The 26,360-nt window shown below is 36.5% G+C and overlaps 1 protein-coding gene across 2 annotated transcripts in view; it reads left to right on the top strand.

Moving 5' to 3' along the window:
* The first annotated feature begins 11,827 nt into the window (after positions 1 to 11,827).
* The window catches only part of HDC (histidine decarboxylase), a 31,069-nt gene continuing 16,536 nt past the window's right edge, over positions 11,828 to 26,360 (top strand). Inside the window, exons 1-5 of one of the 2 annotated variants that reach the window (XM_074294476.1) lie at positions 11,828 to 11,981; positions 15,436 to 15,608; positions 22,532 to 22,645; positions 23,537 to 23,659; positions 25,424 to 25,558. In XM_074294476.1, the coding sequence (XP_074150577.1) occupies positions 11,954 to 11,981; positions 15,436 to 15,608; positions 22,532 to 22,645; positions 23,537 to 23,659; positions 25,424 to 25,558 (573 nt within the window). In that variant the 5' untranslated portion in view covers positions 11,828 to 11,953. Of the gene's footprint in view, positions 11,982 to 15,435; positions 15,609 to 22,531; positions 22,646 to 23,536; positions 23,675 to 25,423; positions 25,559 to 26,360 lie in introns of both variants that reach the window. The other variant, XM_074294475.1, reaches the window with a different exon arrangement.

Raw genomic sequence — 26,360 nt, 5'->3', positions numbered from 1 at the left:
ACTTTCCCAGCTTCTTTCTGCATAGTTTCTTTGACCTGAAAGCTTTGGATTTTGGCTATGACATTTTTTAATTTTAGTTTTAATTTTTTTTTTCTTTTTTTTAAAGGAGATGATTGCTGGATTCTTTCTATTTTTACTGAGAGATCTGGGTAATTTTCTTTCATGATTTGTTGGACTATGTCTATTTTGGTACTATTTTTCAAATAATACAATTATCTTATATTATCTTCCCTTGACCTCTTTTTTATATCAGTTGTTTTTGTTTTTGCTCTGAAACACCTTACATTTTTTCTTTGATATTTTCAATTTGTTTTTAATATTTTTCATTTTTTCATGGAATCATTATCTCTCCCTACTCATCCTCCATTCAGTCAGCAAAGTGATTATACTGCAGCAATGGCCTAATCATGTCACCTTTCCTCCCCTCTTCCCCACTCAGTTAACTCTAGTGGACTTTCCCCCCTCTAGGATTAAATACAAAATCCTCTGTTTGGCATTTAAAGACCTTCCTAATCTAGCCCAATCCCACCTTTCCAGTTGTCTTACATTTTAGGGTACTACATTCTCTTTGATAATGACCTTGGCCTCAGTGCTATTCCATGAATAAGGAATTCCCATCTCTCAGCTCCAGGAATTTTCTCTGACTCTCCCCCATGCCTGGAACATTTCTTCTTACTCATTCATATCTCTGACTTTTTTAAAATCCCAGATAAAAACCACCTGGAAATCTATCTGGCATGTCATAGCCAAGTGTAGAGGGCCACAGACAGTGAGGGAACTCTGGGTAAAGTATGACCCTTCAGCCCAATGGGAACCTGCTGACAATGTCTAGTTCAGCTCCCCATCTCCCCTAAGGGCTCTGAGAAGCAAGTTGTTTATGTGGTCCCATGTGTACAATATATACTTAGCACATGCCCAGTGTTGTTTTGGTATTAGGGCATATAAAAGGGAAAGAATTGGGAATAAATGGACTCCATATTTCCACCATCCTCGGGAGTCTCACCTCATCACTGCTCCACTAAGATGGTATATTTTAATCATCCCGGCATGGGGGCTCTAGAAAGCATGGTACATTTTGTCACCCCAACGTGGGGGCTCTGGAAAGCAGGACACAACAGCCAAAATCCAAAGCTTCCAGGTCAGAGAAACTATGCTACAAGAAGCCAAATAAGTAGAATCCAGATATCAAGAAACCATAGTAGACTTCCCTCTCTTATATATTTATTATCTTTTATATAGTTTTGTTTGTACACATTTGTTTGTTTGTCTCCTTTATTTGAATGTGAGTTTCTTGAGGGCAAGGCAGTCTTTTGTCTTTCTCTTTTTTCTTAGTACCTGGCACATAGTAGGCACTTAATAAATGCTTATTGAATTGAATTATAGACTGGTTATTTGGTTCTTTCTAATTTTCAGGGAGTCTGTTACTTGGCTCTTTTTTTTTTTTTCCCTCTTGACACTCTTACTGATCCTGTCTCTCTAGGCTCTAGTTCCAAATCATCAGTTGTCTATTGGATCTTTCCAATTGCTTAGCTAGATTGAATGTGTCCAAAATAGAATTCATTTCCCCCAATTGTCTTTTTCTGTAGAAAAGTACCACTAACCTTACAGTTACCCAAAGTCCCAACCTCAAGACTTTTTCAATTCTTGAACTACCTTTACCTCACATATCCATTCAATTATCAAAGCTTTTTATTTTGCCTCTTAATATCTTGTATCTCACCTCTTAACTCACCCAATTAGTGCAGACCCTTAATAGTACTTATATTGCAACAGCTTCCTGATTGGTCTCACTGTCTCAAGTCTCTTTCCAGTGTGCTCTGTACTTAGCTATCAGTTATATTCTTAAAGCACAGGTCTGTACATGTCTCTCTTCTGCTTAATAAGTTCCAGTAGGACTATACTACCTCTAGAATAACATACACTCCTCACCCAAACCCTTCTTTAGATTTAAAGCTTTTCAAGACATATCTCTGATCTTCTCTTGAGCCTTACTATACATTAGCTCCTTTTATGCACTACTCATTTCAAACTATCCTTCTCTCTGTTTCTCGGATGTGGAATTCTGTCCCTTATTTCCAGGCCTTTGCATAAACTGTTAACCATCCCTGTAATGATGTTTCCCCCTTACCTTTGCATCTTAGAATCTCTAATTTGTTTCAAATCCCAGTTCACCACCACCCCCTAGTGAAGAATTTCTTCTTCCAGCCCTATCCCCCACCTTCACCAGCTTCTGGTGGCTCCCCTGTTATAAACTATCCTATACTTGTGTACATATCTGACATTCATATAGTATAGATTATTTTTCCTTATAGAGTACAAGCTACTTACATTTTTATATTTTATAATTTTTATCAAGCATAGTATTTGGCACATAATAGTTACTTAATAAATGCTTCTTCCTAATATAATTTTCTTTCTTTTTTAAATTTTTAAATGTAGTTACCAAAGGAGAATTGTACAATACTATTAATGTAGCTACCACAGGGAGCAGTGACTTTCCCATCATGGAAGTTCTTTAAGCAAAGACTGGATAACCACTTGTCAATATTCTTAAATAGGATTCATTATTCCAATAAAGGTTGGATTGGAAACTTAGTTCTCTCCTCCCCTATCTCTCACCTTCACCACAAGTTCTACAATTCTATGATCTCAGAATTCCCTGTTTTCACTGTACAAGTCTCTGCTTTTTTTTTTTTTTTTTTTTTTTTAAGAAGCAACCAGAGTTCATTCGTTTCCTGGAATGAATTTATTCATACATAGTAGTTACCCAATGTATGCTCAATGTTCTCTGGACATGAAGCTTCTTAGTAATGTTTGAATTCTAGTCAAGAGGATAGATTTCATTTCCATTCATTAAGGTGACTATTTTTTCTTAAATCACTTGTTAGTAGGAAACTACCATTTATGTATTATATTATTCTACTGGAAAATATTATGTCACAGACTTAGCATAGACCTACATTTCACAGCTTGTTCTCTAATGCTATCTGTTGATTCAATTTCCCTCTTTAAAGTCTATTCTGTTGATTCAATTTCCCTCTTTAAAGTCTATTCTGTTATTCTTGTATTGGAACGATGCATGTTATTTCCATTTAGACCTTATCTTTAGTGTCAAGACTTCTCTGTATCAACCTGTGTTTTCCACTTCTAGAAAACATGACTCATTGTGACTTTTTCTTGATTTCCCAAACAGAACTAAATCTAATTCAGATTCTTCTCCCTTCTTCTCCTCCCCCATCCCCTGCCCTGATTTTCTCCCTCTTCAAAACCTTTGCAAAGAACTGACAGGAGAGAATTTGTCTTCTTCCTGGTACTCTTATCTTGAGTTCCTTCCTCATTAATGATCTCTTAATTGAAAATTTTAATGGACTTTCCCAATCTTCATACTTTCTTTTGAATACTCTTCATTCTTTGATGCCATTACTCTCAGGATGCTTTCTTCTGCTGTGTGTGTGTGTGTGTGTGTGTGTGTGTGTGTGTGTGTGTGTGTGTGTGAGAGAGAGAGAGAGAGAGTAATCTCTACTGATTCATCTCCTGCTTGTCCAATTGCACCTTCTCAGTATCCCATGATGGGGCTTCATCTAGTCAATTAAACTAACCATGGATATCCACTAAAGGAACTGTCCTGAGCCCTCTGCTCCTCTTCCTTTATATTCTCTTACTTGCTAATATTGGTTATTTGATCAATTGTTATTTTTATTCAGATGAGTAAATGAAAAAGTATTTTACAATGTATTGAATATTGTGCTTGTATTGGGGGTACAACTAGTAAAAGCAAGTTGGCAAGACCCAGAGGTTCTAAGAATGTAGCCATAACATAGATGTCAATGTTCAGAGGCCCTTAGGTTATATATCATATAATAGGACTAGGGGACTATAGCAGGGCATATAGTAAAACTTATAGGACTTTAGGAGGAAGAGGTAAGATAGATGATAACTCTGGCTGGTTCTCCATCACATTGGAAGGTACCGATTTATTGACTTAAATCTCATCTATTCCCTGTGAAAGCCAGGGCAAATGGGGTCTTGCAAAGTAGAAAGGTGTTTTTGATACTAACAAGTCTTTCAGTCTCCTAGCTATCTGGCATAAATCTTGGATTGACCTGAGAGTTTGAGGGGGAAGTGAGAGAAATAGGCAAGAAGAGAGTCCCAAATATAGATATCTACCCCTTGTCTATCTCCTGAGCTCTCATTTCATCAACTGCCTTTTGGATACCTTGAACTGAATGTTCCATGGATATCTCAGAGTCAGTGTGTCTAAAATAGAATTAATCTTCTCTCCTTCCCTCAATCCTTTCTTCCCAATTTTCCTGTTACTGTCAAGGGTATTACCCAGGTACACAGCCTTGACTTCTTACCTTATTCAATCCACAATCTAATCTATTGTCAAATTTTATTTCTCCCCTCACAACATTTCTCCTATATGTCCCATTCTCTCCATGCACATAGTTATCTTCTTAGTACAGGCTGTTATCACCATTCACTTAGATTTTTGCAAAAGTTATTTAATCACTCTCTTTGCTTCCCCCTTCAATCAGTCTTTCATTCCAGCCACCAAGATGATTTTTCTGAAATGAAGATCTGATCATATCACTCCAGTGCTCAGTAAGCTCCAGTGCCTTCCGGTTACTCTAAGATCAATTGTCTTCTGACAGTTAAAGCCTTTTATAACTTGACCTCTCTATCTTTCTAGTCTTAGATTTTGCTTCCCTCCACAAACTCTGTGATCAAGCTACTGACTGTTCCTACCATATGAAACTCCACCTCTAACCTTCATGCTTTTGTATTCTTGCTTCTAATACCTAGAATGCTGTTCTCCTTCACTTCTGCCTCTTAACTTTACTAGTTTCCTCCAAGATTCAACTCAAATCCTATTTCCTTTTCTGCAGGTCTTTCTTACTTCCTTCAGCTCCTAATGACTTGTCCTCTGGGTTTGCCTTCCATCTATTTTCTATATGTCTTGTATATATACATACAGTTATTTACTTTTCTCTCTCCCATTAGATTCCTGTAGGACAGAGAAAACATTTTTGCTTTTTTGTTTGCCCAATGCTTAACATAATGTTTGGCACATAATATTTATTAATAAATGCTTATTGACTGACTGGGGCAAAAATTAGGAAGACCAGCTCATTTAAAACATAGAGTACGTGAAGAGAAATTATATAAATAAGTCTGGAATAGTAACTAGAAACTAGATTGAAAAGACTTTAAATAACAGACTAAGATCTTTACATTTTATCCTGCAGGCATTAAGTAGCCAATGAAGATTTCTGAGCAGAGGTGTGATATTCAGCGATTGCTTTGATAAACTAGGAAACTATGATTTTGATTTTTAGAGTTTTCCATAGCTATAAAATGTGAGAATTGGAGTTTAAGATCTTTAAAGTGCCTTCTTGCTTATAAATAACTACAATCCTAATAATTAAAAAATTCACTTATTATTTGACTTAATGTGAATGAATTGATTTGAAGTAAAAATCCAAAGGATGATTGACAATAATGAGTAGTGTAAAGAAATATACACACACACACACACACACACACACACACATACAAACATACATATATCAATGACTATATGTGTTATTATTAGTACTAAGTACTATTAGTATAGGTTACCTTTTAATATCACCTACTTAGATTATTATAATAACTTCCTAGTGGTCCAACTGCCTCTGTTCTTTCTCCCCTACAATCTAGCCTGTCTGGATATGTTACTTTTTTGCTCAGAATCCTTCAATGGCTTTTTTTGGCTATTGATAAGCAAATAAAGTTAGATTTTTTTTTTTTTTTCTGGTGTTCAGAGCTATCTATAATCTAATATCACTCTGCTTTTTAGTCTTATTTCATTCTACTTTTTTAAACAGCCCAAGGCATTTTATTTTATAACCCAATGGTCTATTCATCATCTCTCCATGGTTTATTTTCTTCAACCCCAAACTTGTTAATTTCCACAGGTCGTTTAGAATCCAACTCAAATGTCAACTCTCCTAGGAAACCATCTCTTGTTTATTTATTTTTTATTTCTACCCAGGAATTCATTTAGTACTTTGTTCACAATTCAAGTATATACTGTGTCCACTGTGTTAGGCACTGGGGATAAGAAAATAGAAAAAAATGAAGAGTTCATTATGCTGGTTATTTATGTGAGGATAGGGAGAGCATGGATAGTTTGTGTGATTTGTACCATTACTGGGCTGTTTAAAAAAAAGTAGAATGAAATAAGACTGGAAAGGCAGAGTGACATCAGAATATATTATCAGACTTCTCTACTTGACTATAAGCTACATGAGTTTAAGGACATTATTTTGTTTGGGTTTTGCCTAGCACAGTGTACTGAATGCAACAATTGCTTAACAAACATTAATTAAATTGAATTGTCTTTCGTGATTGATCCTGAGGCCTGTTCTGTGCAATGTCTTTATTGACAACATGAATAATGGAGTTTAAAATATTCTTATGAAATATGGAGGTAATACTAAATTAGGTGAATTATAGATGCTTTGGAAATATGCACAAAATACAAAATTACCTTGATAAAATGGGAAACAACAAAAACAAACTGGAAGACAGTGGTATTCAGAGGGAAAATTTTAAGGTATTTCACTTAAGACATAAATGTAAAAGAAAAAAAGGGCTTTGGGATATTTTGGGAAGGAGTTAGTGTCTTCTAATTGCCAAAAATTAAGTATGGAAGCAGTACAAACACGACTGAAACTACTTAACAACAAGAAGGAACAGTATAGACCCATTGTGTGAGCCCCCAATGTGATACCGTATTAAGAGGGGAAGAAAATATATGGACATGAATCCTGTTGTACTCCATTTTAGTCAGATCATGAGGGTGGGAAACCATATGTGGGAACAGCAACCTGATTGTTTTGGTTGGTTTAGAGGATGTGATGAAGAATTACGAGAGATAGCTTGTAGGGATGTGGTGATGACAGTAGTGATGGGTTGGAGGGTGTGGCCAATTTAGAGAGATCCTTAAACATTTGAATGAAGTGTGCATGTTGATTTGACATAATAAAACATCTCTGAATATTTTTGGGAGAAGGAAAATAACAATAACAATAAAAATTTGAGAAATTTATTCTATTAGTTGTGTAGGATGGATGATAGAGAGGATAGCTAACTATTGAAGATATTCAGTGTAATGTTCCCTTCTCTAAAGTATAATGTTCTCTGGCAGCAGATTTCTTGGGGAGTTTTTGGGAGCAGCCTTCCTTTCAGTTTAGTGTAATCACCCCAAATTGCAGCCAGGAGTTAAAGTCCAAATCCTTTATTGTCTCCTTCAAAGTCTTGAATCTTTTCTGGGGGCCCAGTTAGTTTTAATAGAGGCCTATCTCTCTCCTTGGTTCCAAGAGCTCTTGCCACTAGTCGTTTGTCTCTGCCAGCTTCAGCCCCTGGTCCTCCACAATGTCTCCAACAAGCACAAAGGTGGAAGTTGGAATGAATCTGATTTCGCCCCCAAGAGTGAGATTGTGGGCTTCTGACTTGTGAATCTCTCAAAGTCCATCCTAGTTGATGCTCCCAGCTGATATATGCTCTCCAAAGGTATGAACTCCAATGTGTGAACTCCTTTAAAGGTGTGAACTAAGTATATAAGTCTTAGCACCTTGTTTCAGATTCTGGTCCATAACATCTCCCACTTTCTTTTGATTTAGAACATAAGGTGGTCATGACCTCCCTGACTTCTGAAGGAGGTGAGAATCCCAAAAAAGAAGGTGATCACACCTTTCCTGCTCAAAAAAGGGGTGAAAACACCATAAAAGGAGATTATCATGCCCTCCCTGACTTCTGAGGAAGGGAGATGAAAACACCAAAAGAAATGGGAAATCAAATCAGATTAATGGGTTTCTGAAGGGGTTCACTTGAAACACGTATACATAAATCCATCAATATGGGAGGTATTACGCATAATTACATAAGCACATAGCAATATATAACACAGGCTAGAAGTGATGTAACAAATAACATGAATCAACACAAGGAATTATACATGTCCATAATTCCTAGAAATAGTCCAAAGGAACACATTGTCCATTAGTTCATGTGTCAGGAATCCAATAATTCCTTCAAGATTTGAAGTCCTGCAATAGTCTCATCTTGTGTTAGGGAATCCAATGATTCCTGATGGTTTTCGAGTCCTGCAACAGTCTTATCTTGTATTAGGGAATCCAATGTTTCCTACAGATTTTGTTCTTACATCTTCTCCTTTGTTTTCAGATTTTTCTCTTTTTTTCTGTCTCTGATGAATAAGGTGAATATAGCTTGTTGGCACCCATTTGATTTCCTTCTCCATTTGTGGAAATACAAGCAAACCCTCTCTCCCAGGCAGTTAACCTATCTACTTTCCTTCTATTTACCACTTTTGGGATTTCTCCTCATTATCCGGCAATTATATTGAAGCTGTTTGCACTGGACACCGTCCTGTTGGTTTAAAAGCCCTGTATTTTCCCCAAGTATTGTAATCTCTTTCTGCTATGTGATTGCTTTTCGGCTGGTTGATCCTGTAATCCCTTTCTGCCATCTGATTGCTTTTTGGCTGATAGATCACATCAGAGTCCTGACCTTCTAAAGACTCTCTGGGTGTAAACTCAGCTGCCATCATGCCCCACCTGTCTTTTGATTGAGGTCTTGGAGCTGGGCCCGGTCTCTTATTTCCCTGGGTCAGGGAAATACCTTCTGAGGCCCAGTGGAAGCTCTTGTGGCATTTTGGACATAGGGTTTTAGGTCTTCTCTCAGCCTGAGCTCTCATTTCTCTCCATATCTACACTGGGCTCTTAAATGTCCTATTTTTCCACATTGAAAATATCGACTACTCTCTAGAAGTCCCTTGCCAATAGGGACCCTGTCTTCTCATGTTCAGCATGGCCTGGGTATAATAAGCATTTGTGCCCACCGTAGCACAGCATCTTATGATCTACTCTAAAGGATCATCTTTGTGTTGTTCCCACATAATGTTTCTGCAAACTTCATTAACATTTTCCTAAGCCAGATTTCTGGTCATTATTTCTGTAGCTGCATTTTCTCCAATGGTTCTTGTGACAGCTGTTGGCAAACATCCCACAAAATCTGCAGAGGGTTCATTGGGACCTTGATCTATTTTTGTGAAGGCTTTACCTTCATCTTTTTCTGGATGAGAACCCCAAGCTTTTATTGCAGCCTCAGAAATTTGCTCATACACTATTATGGGATAATTAATCTGTGCTGAATTCTCTCCATACTGATCTTCACCTGCTAGTTGGTCAAAAGTGACTTGTACATTAACTCCTGTTTGCCTATTGTGTCTGGATTGAATCTTACATAATTCATGATACTCTGAAAGCCACAACAAGTTTTGTCCAGGTTCTAAACATGTCCTAGCTATGGATTTCCAATCACTTGGGGTTAAGATTTCATAAGACAAATTATCTAGTAACATCTTAACATAAGATAATGTATCCCCATAAAGAGTGCAATGCTTTTTCAAATCCTTTATTTTTTCCAGGTCAAAAGGAATGTATCTTCTTCTTTTTTTGACCTGAAGAGTCAAGATACATCCTGTCCTTCATTTTTTGCCTTAACCAATGCCTTTTGTAATCTTGTCACTTTCATAGGTGGTGCTGATTTCATTACTGTCTCTCCCCTTCCTCCTTTTCCCTCCATTCATGAAGGGTTAATTGAAGGAAGATCAGGGGATTGGAAATGATCTACTTTCTCCTGATGTGAAGCTTCACACTCAAAATTGTACTTAACTCCATTCTTATCTGATTCTTCATCCTTTTCACTTAGTTTATTTGGCACCTCCCCCTCCTGCTCTTTCTTCTTTTTCCTTATTCTATAACTTATATAATTTCCCAAAGCCAGTTATATTAAATTGTATGTATCAAGTGTGTCTTTAGAAATTGAGTCAGGTCCATTTTTATTGTAGAATTGACAACCTTGCTCTCCTACTAATTTCCACTCCTCTAAATCCAGTTCTTTTTCCATAAAGAACCAAGGAGTGATCTGCTCCTGGCTTTTCATAACCCTGACAATGCTCTCTACAAATTTTCTTTGAAAAGAAACAGAAGGCTATTTTCTAAACATTTGCCCCATTTTAGCTGAAATACTATTTTAGCCCTTAATAAAAGTTTCCTTGTCTATTTTGTACTCACCCTAATTTCTGAGTTACAGAGACTTTCCTACCGAATCAGGATCATGTCTGTCCCACATTCGGGCAAAATGTAATATTCTCTTCTCTAAATTAAAATGTTCTCTGGGAGCAGATTTCTTGGGGAGCTTCTGGGAGCAGCCTTCCTTTCAGTTCAGTATAATCACCCCGAATGCAGCCAGGAGTTAAAGTCTAAATCCTTTATTGTCTCCTTCAAAATCTTAAATCTTTTCCTGGGGCCCAGTTAGCTTTAATAAAGGTCTCTCTCTTTGGTTCCAAGAGCTCTTGCTACTAGTCCTTTGTCTCTGCCAGCTTCAGCCTCTTGTCCTCCCCAGTGTCTCTAACAAGCACAAAGGTGGAAGTTGGAATGAATCTGACTTCACCCCCAAGAGTGGGATTGTGGGCTTCTGACTTGTGAATCTCCCGAAGTCCATCCTAGTTGAGGCTCCCAGCCTATAAATGCTCTCCAAAGGTGTGAACTCCAATGTGTGAACTCCTTTAAAGGTGTGAACTAAGTACATAAGTATTAGAAACTTGTTTCAAGTTCTGGCCCATAACAATTCAGAGATAAGGTTGAAGAGAAAGGGACAAATTAAGAGACATAGGAAAGGAAGAATCAAGAAAATTGGAGCAGTTGGATGTAAGGGGTAAAGGACTGAGAGAATCAAAAGAGTAACTGGAAGGTTGTCAAAAACTGACTAACTGGAATGATGGTAGGCCCTCAAACTCCTTCTTTATTATAAACCGTAAGGTAGGTATTTTATTTTGCTATCTTCTAAAGGGCCTAAATTCTCTGCACATTTTAATCACATAATAAATATTTGTTGAATGTAGGAAAATTGAGATAATATGCCATTTTGGAGGAAAAGTCTCAACTACTATCCTAGTTATCATTTGGATATGAAGACTCAAAATTCTAACTTGTTTATTTTTCCTAAACTTTGTTATTTATTTTTTTTACTTCAGGCTATTAGATTCTAAAGCACTTTCAAACATGTAACTATGTATGAACAAGTAAATGTATATATGAATCTGTGTGAATATGTATGTATGTAATCATTTGTAAAATGGTTTTTAAAGTACTTCTAGTTCCCATACATCAAAAATCTCTTTGAGAAAAGATGAGAAATAGTTTTCCTTTTCCATCAAACTTTGCTAATAGAAATGTATAATAGTAAACCTAGAGTTAAAAGGATAATAGAAGGTTAATGGAATGAATGAAATCAGCTTGTTCTTCTGGGTCAGTTTATGATCAAACTAATGATCAAGTGGCTGTTCATAAAAGTTGTATGATATTTTGTTTTAGATTCCATTGATTATAAGAATCACATGCAAGAATAATCTGGGTGGCTGTCCACCCACATTTACTGGGAAACTGCCCATATTTGGTCTTCAGTCATATTAATTCAGAAACTCCTTTTTATCTTGACAAGCCCAGATCCTGGTCATTACTCACCAAAGTGTGGAGTAAGAGTTTATTTAATATCAGAGGAAAAGATTACTGAAAAGGGAGGAAATTTACATATACATACATACATACCCAGAAGCATCAAAGGCCTAGGAGGACAATCAAATAGATCCTGGAGGGAACAAAGGAGTGGGGTTGACACGAGGAGAAAAGATGTTGCCTCCCTATGACGTGAGTCCTTTAGATAAAAGGAGGGATAAAAGCTGCCTGGAGAATGAGGAACCTGAAGAGTCCTTTGAGGAAGCTGTGCTACTCTATCTGCTCAAAGCCTTCTACAGTGACTCTGCACATCAGGACAAAACCTAACTTGGTTGTAAAAGGAGCAGAGGATTCAGAGACACATCATGGACCTGAGGGAATACAGAGAGAGAGGTAAATGATTTGTATATTACTTTTTCTGTCTCTCCTAGAATTATCAGTTGGGCAGCTCAGATTCCTGGTGGTCTGTTATGAAGTTTTGGAATATAACTATGGTGTACAGTATTGTTTTTACTAAGTAATGTGAGACTGAATGTATATTCTCTCTCTCTCTCTGTTTCTATGTTTCTGTGTTTCTCTTCTAAAAAGACCCGAGGAACTTTACATTCTGTCAGGAGAGTCAGCATATATACAAATAAATACAAAGTAGTTTGGGAGGAAGGGCACTAATAACTGGGGAGGGCAGGTAATGGTCAGGAAAAACATCTTCTAAAAGGTAGAACTTAAACTGATTCTTGAAGGAAACCAGGGTTTCTAAGTGGTGGAGATGAGGGAGACTGCATTCTTAGCATGGGGACAAGCTGCTGCAAAAGCATAGAGATATGGGGTATATTATTGTTGGAACAGTATATGTATAGCTTAATAGAATGTATGGTGAAGTATAATGTATACAAAAGATTGAAAAGGTAGAAATAGGTCAGTTATGAATAGATTTGAAAGCTTATCAGAGGAGTTTATATCCTGGAGGCATTAAAAAAAGGAAAAAAAGTAGTTTTTTACAATATACATATATATCTTATGCAAAATATTTTTTTCTTCCTTCCCATTCTACATATAAATATATTTCTAGAACCAGTCTTACTAATCTCCTCTCTTCAAAGTATAGTCTTGTCTCAACCATTTCATCATTCTTGTGTCATTAAATCTTTTGGCAGTCTGGTGAAGCCTAGGGACTTGTCAAAATAATGTTTTTAAATACATAAAAAATGTATAACATTACAAAGGAAACCAATTATATTGGAATACATTTATATGTATCTCTGTACATCTACATATACACACATGTTCATGTGTATATATAAAGAGATGTACTGCAATATGCATATGTGTATATACACAACACCTATCCATTTATTTAATAGCTCCAGGTTAAGGATCCCTGTAAAGAAGAATAACATTACTGTCTATCTTGCATAACTTATGAGGCTCTAAGAAAGCTTTTCCCAGTGCTCCTAACCCAACATATTTCCTCTACTAACCTGCCTTATTTCCTGATATTCCACTATTAAGGAGGCATTATTTTGCATCAAAGGAATTTCCTCTTAAATATCCCATAGGAATAGAAATATGCTAACGTGGTCTAAACTCATTTTAATAAATTTCTTTCAGAAAAAGACAATTACTTCATAGAATTTTTTCTCTGTGGATATTTGTTCTGAGACAAGAATTCATGGGAGTTGGAGAAGAAACTAAAGATATAGTCCAGATGTGTTAAGAGTATGGAAAGACAGGGGCAGCTGTCTTTCCATAGACATAGATATCTTAGTGAATAGAGCACACCAGTCCTCAAGTCAGGAGGACCTGAGTTCAAATGTGGCCTCAGCCACTTACTACTTCCTAGCACTGTGACTCTGGGCAAGTCACTTAAGCCCAACTGCCTCAGCAAAAAAGTATGGAAAGACCTATGGAATTGGTGCTGAACTGGAGAGGATTCTCTGGAGTTAGGCAGCAAGAGCACCTTTATAAGGGACTGAGGGAAACAGAAAGGAAAAATGGGAAAGATGCTTACCACAAACTTGGCCTGTTTCATAGTTTTGCCCAAAACCACCAGATGAGAACTTTACATGGACATTATTATACTAATGAGAACTTGATTGAAATTTAAAAAGCTAGGAACAGCCATGGAGAAATAAGAGGAAGCATTTGTCAGGGGTGCCAACTCAACTTTGGGGAATATTTCCCCCTTCCCCCCAGACTCCAGAATGCTGCATAAATATACTCTTTCCCCTTTTTATTGATAGAGAATTAAAATCTTCTGTCTCTCGAGGACTTAGAGAAATGACTATAATTTCAAGGATTAGGATATGGTCAGAGAAGTGTGTGTGTGTGTGTGTGTGTGTGTGTGTGTGTGTGTAAGAGAGAGAGAGAGAGAGCGAGAGAGAGACGAGATGAGGCATTGGTACAGGTGTTCTTAAACCATATTATTTGTTTTCAGATGGCTTTGATAAAAAGGATGAAAAGATAAAAGAACTCAAAAATTTCTCCTTAGAACAGGGAAGAAATGAAACTTAATGACATTCTAGTATTGTCGTTTTTAATTTTATTTATATAGAGTAGTCATGAACACTGAATATGTCCCACATTTTAAATCATTATTTCTTTAAGGAACATTTTGTAATTGAATCTATATAAACTTTATGTTATTCCATGACTTCTATAAAATGATTCTATAAATTTTTTTATGTTAAAATGGTTCTATAAAATGGGAAAGGAGAAAGATTACTTTGTTTTTTTTCTTGTTTCCTTAAAAAATTGTTTCATTTTTAATTAACAAGAATTTATTTTTTTACCCTTTCATTTCAATCCTCCTAATTTAACAAGAAAAAAAAAGCAAAGAAAAGCAAAATCCTTGGAACAAATGTGCATGGTCAAGAAAAAGAAATTCCCACATTGACCATGTCCAAAAATGTGTGTCTTGGTCTTCATCTTGAATCCGTTGACTATATCATGAGGTAGACATATTCCATCTTGAGTTCCTTCGGGATTCACAGTTAGTCATTACATTCATTAGAGTTCTTAAGTCTTTCAAAATTATCTTTTTCATGTTATTAAATAAATTGTTCCTCTGGTTCTTACTTTTTATTGTTTAATTGTTCTTACTTTATTCTGTATCACATTTTGGTTTTTTCCCTCTTAGGAGTAATAAGTGGTCCAGAATTAATAAAGATCTTTGTGACTGGGCATACAGGAAATATGCCCACAAGGGAGAAAGGCATATAAACTGAAACTGTCCAAAAAATTCAACACATTGCCACCTGAAAGTAAATAAGATATAATATTTTTGGATATTGCCAGTGAAGGAGTGTGTTTTGATTCACTGTGCATCTTTGTTACATGAGTTTTGTTTTTCTTCTTTTTAAATTTTCCAATAGTGGACAGTGGAAGGGAAATGAGGAATAAGGATAAGATTTTTTTAAAAGGAAGAAAGAAAAGGAAAAGAAAGAAAAGAGGGTCACTGAAATATCTTTTTTTTAAATTCAGAGAAAACAAAAAAGTATGGCAAAAAGTATCATAGACAAGTAGGATAACATTGAAAATTACAAATTGAATTAGCTTACTATATACTTAAAAAGAAAAGCAAGCACATACAGTAGAGATCTGAAGTTTCATGTATAATTCTCTTTTTGTTCTGTTACATATGTGGAAATGTCTATTTTATTCGATGTTCTTAAAGTTTGTAATTTAAAAATAGGGAAAAATATTGTCAGCTGAAAGATAGCTCTTCCATCCCTTTTTTTCTTCTCCAACATCCTTTTTTAGGGTCAAAAGGCATGATGAGGTCTGGATAATGATATAAAAGTACCTTTAAGTCACAAAGAGTAGCCTCTTTCTTCTGTTCTCTTTTCAGGAAAGGAGATGGTAGATTATATTTTCCATTATCTGAGCACTGTGAGGGAGAGGCGTGTTACACCTGACGTGCAGCCAGGTTACATGAGAAGCCAGCTGCCTGACAGCGCCCCTGTGGAACCAGACAGCTGGGATACCATTTTTGGAGACATTGAGAAGATCATTATGCCTGGGGTAAGAAATGGGCACAACACCAAGGGAAAAGGACAGACAATTCTGTTGTGCCAATTTGAAGATAGGAGCAGATAACTTGGTATGAGGTGATACCAGGTGATACTTAACTTGGATTTTCTAGAGAGTTAATGGGGACACTGGACACAGTGACAGCACTTACAGATGTGTTGATGGTGACTGTCAATGTGTCATTTGCCTTGTTGAGTTGGGTGCTTCAGGGCACTGGATTTCAGGGCTGGACTGGACTTGTTTTTAACATTTTAAGACTTTGTCATCATCAGTCATAGATTTAGAACTAGAAACTCCCACTTTAGGGGTCATCTAGTCCAAACCTTTCATTTTGTAGGTGAAGGAAATGAGACCAATAAAAGTTAAACAGCTTTCCTAAGATCACATAGATAGTAAGCGGCAGTCAGGATTAAAACCCTCATCCAAGTATTCTTTCTGTTTTATCACACTGATTTGTTCCTCTCTTTTCTGATGTCAAATGTCAGCTATTCCTTTTGCTGACAAAATTCTTCCCAGTCTGCCTCCCCACTGCCTATAAGGAGGTGTGTGTTCTGTGTTACTTTTCTAGTTATGGGGATTGATTTGATAGAATCCCAGAATGTTTGCGCAAGAAGAGACTTGAGAACATATTAAAACAGAAATTTGGAAGGACCTTGGAATTAATCTCGGTCAACTTCCTCATTTTACAGGTGAGGAAATTGAAACCAAAGAAGTAAAGTAATTAGCCCAGCATTGAACTGATGACTGAAGCATATTATCTTATACTCTTTTGCTTATCTCTCTTGGGTCCAAAAGTCCATTTTAATTTATTTTTAAAAGAACACATTTATGTGATAGAACGTGGCTTAGGGATGTGGTCTATATCAATGGAATAAAGGCAAGCAAACTGGTTTGTGAGTGGCAGACTCATGCCTTTTCTTTTCATTCAAACAGTGATCTCCAAACTTATTTGATCTCATATCCTCATCGATAAATTTTTTTTTTGCATAAAATCCCCAATATGTGTATATTTACTTATTATAAATTATATACATGTACTACTGTACTAATAATTGTGTAATTATAAACCATACAAAAAAGGAATACCAAGATGAAATAATATTTTATCATAGAATCAACTGGGAGTCATACCACTTTGTTGAATAGGGGAGTGATATGATCAGACCTATGTTTTAGAAAAATTGGGCATCTGAGTGGAGGATGGATTGGAATGGAAAAAGACCAAAAGAAGGAAGATAAATTAGTAGACTATTGCAATAATCCAGACATGAAGTGATAAGGCTGGCTGTGTGAGTAGAGAAAAGAAAGTAGATAGGGAGGCAGAACCAACAAGATTTGATAACTAATTGAATAAGGAAACTATTGAGATAAGGGAAAATGAGGAATTGAAGATGATACCTAAGTGAACCTGGATGACTGAAAGGATGGTGATATTCAGTAAGAGAGAGTCTGGAAGAGATGGGTTTAGGAATATTGATAACACAATGATAGATGCAATCCTTTATGATCTACTTTGTTCCACTTAAAAAGAGAGGAAGCTGGTCACCACCTCCAAAGCAGAATCCACCAGGAAGTGATCTGACAACAGTGGGTAATTGTATGTACAGTTTTCCTAATGGTATTTGGATAGCTGTAGTGGATAGCTTAGAGGAGAGGAAGGGGGGAAACAGGAAAGTCTTGGGTAAAAAGAATAGCTCCAAGAACTATTGTAGTGAGATCTCTTTCCCCACTCTCCCATGGATTAATAACACATGTTTGAGGTCAGGTCTAAAGCTTCATTCACAAAGGAACCTACTCCCACTTTGGAGATCATTGTTGGAATGCACTAATCTTAGTAGTGCCAAGTGGGTCACTGTCTGGGACTGGGATAGGGACTCTAGGAATAAAGGAATGGAATAATATACCAGTATACAAGAACTAAATAGGATTATTTCTTCTTCTTTTGAGAGAAGCACTCTTAGAATAGTGTATGTAGACCTAGTTTTGGAGTCATTAAGATATGGGTTTTAATTCTGCCTCAGATATTTATTTGCTATATTACCAGGCTGTCTATCCCTTGGTTTCCTTATCTATAAAATCAGAATAATATATAACATCAACCTCAAAGAGGTGAGAGTCAAATGAAAAATAATGTATGTTAAAGTGCTTTGCCAATCTTAAAGTTATTAAACACACTAGCTATTTATTATTATTTCCTATTATTATTGTGATTGTGCTTACTACTAGTTCCTGCTAAAGTACTAGAGGAACTAATTTTTTTTTCCATATGACAACTGTAGAAATGGGGACATAGTTGAGGTATGATTATGATTGAAAAGCCACTCACAATTGAGTGGCTTTCTGAGTTTAGACTAGAGTCACATACTCCTGTCCTATCTTCCAGAATTCAGCTAAAATGCAAAACTTTTTTCTTAAGACTATAGGATCTTAAGCCTTGGAAAGCAACTTAAGGGTCACTTAATTCAACCTGTGCCACTGAATGTGACTCACAATGCATTATTCACAGTTAAATTGTTATTTATTGTGTGATCGTTTCTTAAACTGAATAGAGGCTACTTTTGTACTGGAAAGTATATTGGACTAAGAGTCAGCAGATTTCTAGTTCTGACTCTGCCAGTAACTCATTGTATGAGCTTGGCCTTACTATTTCATTTTCATCTAGATTTCAGTTTCCTAATCTGCAAAACTTAAGTTTCTTCTAGTTCTAATATTCTGAAATTTAATGACATTATCAACATGGAATGCTTGAGTCCCAGTATTGTTCCATGTGGCTTAGTAAAACCATTATACTTCCTGAACATTTATTAAGAATCTATTTTGTTCAAAATTCTGAAGATAGAAACAAAAAGCACCTATAATGTGCAAGGCACTGGAGATAGAGACCCCAAAAAGTCCTTACTACATGTAAGGCATTGACGATAGATTTTAAAAAATGTTACTTGTTTTCAGAGAACTTCAATTCTGTTGTAGTGTAGGGTGGAGTGGGATGGAGAAGGAGAATATGTACTCAGATATGTAAATACAAAAGCTATACACAGCATATTAAAAAGTAATTACAAGGACTGGAATATGTGGTGGAGTGGAGATCAGGAAAAATCCTTTGGGAATGGCAATTGAGCTGTCCTGTGATGAAATTCAAATCCAGGTGGAGGTGAAAGAGTATCTTAAAAACTCGGGGGGCTACTTTTATCATGAGTGATGTTTGGGAACAACTGGTAGTCCACTATGACTAGAATGGAGAGTGCAGTAAAGAGAATCAATTAAAGTGAAAATCAAAAAAAGTAAAAGTGAGACATGGCAATGAAATGAAGGGAAGAAGTTTCTGATAATTCTAGTGCTTTTTTAACCATCCAACACAAAATACCATTAAAACAAAAAACAGACAAGTGAAACTTTATCAGAAGGAGCTGCTTCCTGGATGAGATGATCAGTGATTCCACTCCGTAGGATGACCCCTCTGCTAACTGTAATCTGGCAGCTGCAATCTCCTGTCTCCTTGCCTAGCAGGAAGCCAGCAAAGTAACGGTCAAAAAGTGAAGGAGAAACAGCTTATTTGCTTGATGTAATGAAATTTTGTGGTTGTTGCTAGGCGGAGCCAAAGATGCTTATCTTAGAAAATAGGTGTCTGTCTGCCTTTGATAAAGTCTCATCAGGATTAATTTATCTAGTTAGAGCTGATGTTTAAACTCTTGATATAACCACTAGATGGTAGCAGTTGTGAAGGGGAATCCATCAACAGTTATTGTTGAAGAATGATAATAAGCTATAACCTTTAATCCCAAAGACTGAACCAGCTTCCTGAGATATAGTAGGGGCAGTAGTTCCTTGATTTCTTGGCTCTCCTGGAGGCGTATCTTTGGTTAGTGTGATCATCCATCTATCCATCCATCCATACTGCAGACAATCATTAAATACCTGCTATGTGAACTGTGCTATTATGAACTTCTCTGGAGAATAAATATGAGTAAGATACTTCAGTGAGTTTGAGGTCTATTAGGTTAAGACTTCTGTAAAGTAAAGGGGAAAGAGTTCTGGCAATGGAATTGAAGCACCCCTATCAAATTCCTGATTTTTACCACTGATATTTACCATGAGTGTGACAAATCTCTGAGGCAAGTTTCAAATTGATATCTTCCTTACTGTAATGTGCGAGGCACCTGTACTATTTGTTGGATTTTAGCATAGTGCCTGGCACATAATAAGTGTTATATAAATGTTAGTTGTTGCTATTGTCATAAGTAACTACAAACACTGAGGGGTAACAGTACAGTCAAAAGATTCAGTTCACTAAATGTTTAGCAATTCAATAATACTTTATCAAGCATCTAATATGTGCTATGCCCTGGGAATAAAAAGCTAAAAACAAAAAAGGAAGCCCTATAGGAAATTACCTTCTGTAGTGCAAATCAATGTGCACCTAAATAAATACAAACTATATGCAAAATAATCTTAAGAGGGAGAAAGTGTTAATTATAGGGGCAACAGGAAAAGAAGTGTAGAAGAAGCAGTGCTTAAACTGTGCTTTTTTGGAGGGGGTTAGAGATGATTTTTATAGTTTCAGATGAGTTTTGCATACGTTAAAGTCACACAATAATATTACAAGATTTGTGACTTGATAATTAAAATTAGTAAAGCATTAGTGCTTCATTTATGGGAGAAGTAATAAGAAGTCCATTCTGTTTTATGGAAACATTAATGACATGAAGAAATGTCCTGTTTGTAAAAATAATTTTGGCAAATTCAGACCATAGGACCTTGAGCATAAGATTTGTGTCAGTTAGTTAACATATAGGAGAAGCAACACAGTTGTGTTGGTGAAGGAAGTGGTAAAGAAAAGACAAGAGGGACAGTGTATTTCAAACCACATGATCTGGTTGAAAATTCTAATTTAGAAAACTTATTTCAATTATCCAGGCCTCAGTTTGAAATGAAAGCATTTGACTAGTTAACCATTGAGATTCCTCCAACTATAATATTCTATGATCTTCTGAATTATGTAAGCTGTGCTTTTAAGGAAATTAGGGATATTACGTTGTGATATTTAGGATGTTCCAAAGATTTTAGTGTAGTTTTTAAAGCTGTTAGAGCTTAAGATAAAGATACAATATAGACAAATTGTTCATAGGAATTTAGAAAGGAATAAGGAGTTTAATGTGGTCATCACTGGACTGGAGTTGTTAGGGAAGGACTGAGGTGAAAAGATTTGAATTGGGCATTGATGAATTGGTTAAGTTTGGATAGACAAAGAGAAGGAGGTAGGAGAAGAGTATTAGATGTAGAAGTTTCCAGGCTATCTTTAGCAAAGATGTAGGGGCAGGAATAAGTGTCAGGGTTGCAGACAAGATCAAACTGGGTTGAAGCAGAAGACTTGGGGGGGTAGAATGGGGGGAGTAGTGGAAGAGGAAATTGGAGAGAAAGAATAAAGGGGTTAGGAGAGTAAAAGCAAACATGATCAAGAACAAGCTTCTTTTATGGTCTTGTCCAACTCCTCATTTAATGGTGAGGTAAAAGAGACACCAAATTTGGAATGAAAAGATTTCATTTTACGTATTGTTTCTACTACATGCTAGTTGTAAGCTTAGCTTAGTGACTTAATTTATTTGAAAAATGGAAATAATTCTATTTGCACAATTTTTTAGACACTGGGCAGCTAAAGCACCAGGAAAATGCTAAAAACACCATATGTGGGTCAGGCGAGGGCCCATTCACATAGATTGCATATCAGAATCCCAAAGGCATCCATGAGCACACTTAAATGGCCTTCGTTGGGAATTGTGTGATGATCGAGCATTTATTTCATTTCCCCATGGTGCTGTTACAATCAACTAATCAATCAATGAGCCAGGCACTGTGCTGAGCTCTTGATCTATAAAGTGCAATAGTTCCTTTCCCAGAAAGTTTGTATTTTATCAGGGGATGCAACATATATATATATATACACATATATATATACACATATATATATATATATATATATATATATATATATATATATATATATATGTATATATATATATATATATATATATGTATATATATATATATATATATATATATATATATATATATATATATATATATACATATAAAGATACAAGGTTGTTGGTACTAGCAGCTGAGGGTGATGGTGGTAGTTGTCAGGAAAAACTTCATGTAAAAGAAGAAGCTTGAAAAGATTCTTGGAGAAAACCAGGGTGGAGGTGGAGAGGAGTGCATTCTGGCATGGGGACAAACTAGTGAGAAAGCATGGAGATAGGGGTAATGTGGTTGGAACAGCATGTGTGTGTGTGTGTGTGTGTGTGTGTGTGTGTGTGTATCACACATAGAACATATGGAGAAGTAGCAATGACCCAGTTGTAAACAGTTGGAATGCTAATAGGGGAGTTTTAATCTTATCCCAGAGGTTCTAAAACATGCCCCAATGAAGTGGGGAGACATTCAGAAGAAACATACCTCTCTAGTGTAAAATATTAAGATTACAACTAGACTGGTTATGTTAAAAACATAACCAATAATTTCTTTGGTGTGGAAATGCCGTATTAGTAGACTTTGTCTCTGACTTAGAGGATTTCTTAAGGTTCAGAGAAGTTGATTGATTCGCCTATGGTCACACAGCTTTTGTCAGCCTCCCAGGTCTCTGTGATTTCAAGAACCAACTATTAGGCCAAGTGATCTCTCATGTATGCACACATATATCTGTCTGCCTCTTGACTGGATGGGACGAAATTGTTTCCTTTCAACCAAAGACTTTTTTGGGATATGAAAGATTTCAGGTGACTTTAGAATTGATGGAGGGAAAATGTTCTTTGGATTTTGCTTCGAAAGAGTAAATGGCCTCCTGTCTATGTCTTTTCATTGTACTGTGGAAGGAACTTGGACCTCAGATGTGACGTTCTTTGCATGTTTTCTCCCAGGTGGTCCACTGGCAGAGTCCCCATATGCACGCCTACTTTCCAGCTCTGACCTCCTGGCCGTCTCTGTTAGGAGACATGTTAGCAGATGCTATTAACTGTTTAGGATTCACCTGGGTAAGTAGCAGGATCAGGGAAACAAGCTGTTATTAGGAGGGGGAACAAGAACAGGAATCATGGCATCTTCCATCAGACCGTTTTCCTTTTTCCTTTCTCTAACTGTGACAACAAAGAACGTTTTGTGAGAGAGCATAGTTATTCTTCTTGATATGGAGATGTATCATCACTCTACCACCCCCAAGTTCCCTTCTGTCATTTTTCCAACACTCCTTGAACTTATAGTTTTAGTCTATATTATCTCTATTGCAAGAGTTCTTAACCCTGACATCTTTATTTTTGATATAACTGATTAAATATAATTGATGTATTTTATTTTATGCATTGTAAAACATTCTGAGAAATGGTTCATAACCAAAAAAAAAAGTTGAGTAATACTTTTGTCCTAAGTGAGTAATAATATATTTTTTCTACTTTCTGTATAAATTAATACTTTATTTTATTTCCAAAAATTTCAAACTTTAAGCTATGCCCTACTCCCCAATTCTGCTCTTATGGGATATGCTGGGAAAGTGCTTGTTTATCTAAATCTCCCCCAGGCATATTCTCAGTTGTCTGGCCAGATGGAATTAGTAACCCTGGCCCGCATTGTTAAGGGATTAGCTGACTTCTAACTGAGAGATAATCAGCTGCCTGGAAGTTCCCTCCTCCCCTTTCCCTTAGCCCACTTGGGAGCTAGAGGGTGGGAGGGAAGTGAAAGCCGGGAGCTTGCCTGTCACTCACTGATCTCTTCAAACTCCAGGAGATCTTTGATTCCCACGCTAGGGAAGGTGGTTTGATTTAGGGTTATGCAGATAAGTAGCTTTTTCCTAATCTTATGGATGGGTGCATGGCAATATTCCTTGCAGGTTGGATTTAGATCCTGACTTTTTTTTCCTTTCTCTGTTCCAGGCTTCCAGCCCAGCCTGTACTGAGCTCGAGATGAATGTCATGGATTGGCTGGCAAAAATGTTAGGCCTCCCAGAACACTTCCTACACCACCACCCAAGCAGCCAGGGAGGAGGTGTCTTACAGGTGCCTCAGATGATGGTGTGCTCTTGCAATTGGAATTAGGAAAAAGTGCTGGTTTAGGAAGTGAATGACAAATGTGCCTTTCTAGCTGTCTAGGCCTCCTGTTTATAAGTATCCCTTTCATACTACTCACGCTATAATATATCCTTTTGAATTTTACTTTCCCTAACCACTTTCCCCTTTCTTTTTCTTCTTCCCAGTCTCCTATTTTTCTTCTCCTTTCCTTTTCATTCTTTCATATTCTTCCCTCATCCTTACCTCTTTCATTTCATATTTCCCCTTTTCTCTTCTTTTTGCTTTTTCTTCTCTCTGTCCATTATCCCTCTTCCCTGTCTTCTTTCATTAAAAGAAAATCAATAAATCATTACTACATTCATATGAACCTGACTTCCCCTATTTCCCTCCCCAGCCATCCTCAAACTACACATAGACAGAAACTCCTTCCTACCCATATTGTGAGACTGGATAAGTGAGGATTGTAGATTACATAGGAAATTTAATTCATAGCTTCTAGAAAACTGGAGAGAAAGGGGAGAAATGAGCACGATAAGTTTGTAGCCTTAATATTGTTTTCCTATGTTGCTTTCTCCTAAGATTCTCTAAGCCAGAGTTACTTAAATAGTTCAATTATTCTATAATTTGCTGAAAATAATAGAGCCAGAGTCTGGGTGTTAAATTGCTCATTGTTGGAAGAACAACATCCTGTCACCAGGATACAAGTCAGTATTTTGGCACAATTCAGCTAGAGAGTATCAGGATCTGGCCATGTTGTCCTTCACAAGTCTGAATGCCTTTGTGTTTTGTGGAATATGAAACAATTTAGAGTGTTCACTTGAGAATTTTGAGAAATAGCTCTGAAAGTGAATATTATAAATAAGGAAATATATGAGAACTCCAAATGAAATGTAAGGAGATATTCTCTTAGTATGGGATTTCACTTATTTTCATAGTTTAGTCCTTCCTTATTAAATTGCTGATTAGCTAACATATGTTTTGAGTTGGGAAGGAGAGAAGATGCCATTTTACAGATGGAGAGAGTGAGTCCCTGAATGTCATTTTCTCCCATCCAAGTCCATGACTCCAAGTTCATGACTCTTTTAAAATTTAGAGCCTAAGGACTTTGCGAATGCCTTGTAGCTCTGTGCTCCCTCCCTCTTCCTCCCCCTCTCCCCCACTCTCTTTCTCTGTCTCTGTCTCTTTTCTCTCTTTCAATTGGGGTTAAGTGACTTGCTCAGGGTCACACAGCTAGAAAGTGTTGTAAGTCTGAGAACACATTTGAACAAAGGTTCTCCTGACTCCAGGGCCAGTGCTCTATCCACTGCACCATCAAACTGCCCTTATCTTTTTTTTTTTTTTTTTTTTTAAGTGAATAAGTTTAATAAGTTTCCATGTGTCTCTCCTTCCTCCCCTACCTCTATCTCCTCCCTACTTCTCAATATTGGAAACTTAAATTATTCACGTGGGACTGGTTGTTCTCTTCTCATTTTCTGTGCCTTCCAGGATAATTCTTTTAGTATGGTGGGGGTTTTTTTCTTTTTGAATTTAGTAAATTAGTAAGAGATATATTCAGATTAAGTACATGACTTGGACATGGGACAAACAGGAAAAGATGATAGAGACTGGAAAATAAAGGGGGAGGATGAGTATCAGACTTAGGCAGAGATATTTTTCTTTTTTGGGGATAGAGTAGAAAGTCACAAAACCAAAATAAAATAAAATGAAATATATTCTGGAATATTTGGACTCAAGACCTCTCTCCCTTCACAGAGTACAGTCAGCGAATCCACCTTGGTAGCTTTGCTAGCAGCCAGAAAAAACAAAATCCAGGACATGAAAGTGTCTGAGCCAGATGTGGACGAATCTTTCTTGAACTCTCGGCTTGTTGCTTATGCCTCAGACCAGGTGAGATCTCCTATACTGAGAGAGGGAACTGACAAAAGGGGAATCGGACTTTGAAAAATAACTTTTCTTTTTGGTTATTATGAATATGACTGATATCAACAAACACAAACATTTCATATACAAAAAAATGTCAGGAAATGAGAATTGTATATGATAGCACTAACATTATTACCATGTCTATATTCTCTTCTGAATTTACTTCTATTTTCTTCTGTGTAATTTTAAAAATATTTTATGCTTTTAAAAAAAAATCACTGTTACTCTTCTCCTTTCCCCCATAATTCTTTCCCTCCCCACCCCCCAAAAAACCCTCCCTTGAAACAAATGAGTACAGTCAAGCAAAAATATACGTACATGCTGGTCATGTCTGTACTTCTAGCCCATCATCTCTGTAATTCAAAATGAGTCTTCTGGAGTCTTAGATGGTCATTATATTGATCATGGGCCGTAATTCTTACAAAATTGTTTTCTCTCACAATGCTGTAGTCATTGTACAAATTATTCTGGTTCTGCTCATTTCACTCCTTATAATTCATATAAACCTTCCCCAGTTTCTCTTAGTGTGACAGATGTGTCACACTGTCATTTGTCACCTTTTATCATCTCACATTTTATCATATGGCATGATAATATTCCATTACATTCATAATCTATAATTTGTTCAGTCATTCTTCTGTTGTTGGATATAGCCTTAGTTTCTGGTTATTTATTACAACAGAAAACGTTCTTATAAATATTTTGGACCATGTGAATCATTTCTTTTTTCTGATATCGTTGGAGTATAGACCAGGTTGTATTGGGG

This window comes from Sminthopsis crassicaudata, chromosome 2, assembly GCF_048593235.1.
Source record: "Sminthopsis crassicaudata isolate SCR6 chromosome 2, ASM4859323v1, whole genome shotgun sequence".
NCBI classification, from domain to species: domain Eukaryota; kingdom Metazoa; phylum Chordata; class Mammalia; order Dasyuromorphia; family Dasyuridae; genus Sminthopsis; species Sminthopsis crassicaudata.
The sequence above is the reverse complement of the archived record's forward strand: the minus strand, read 5'-3'. Positions and strand labels throughout refer to the sequence as shown.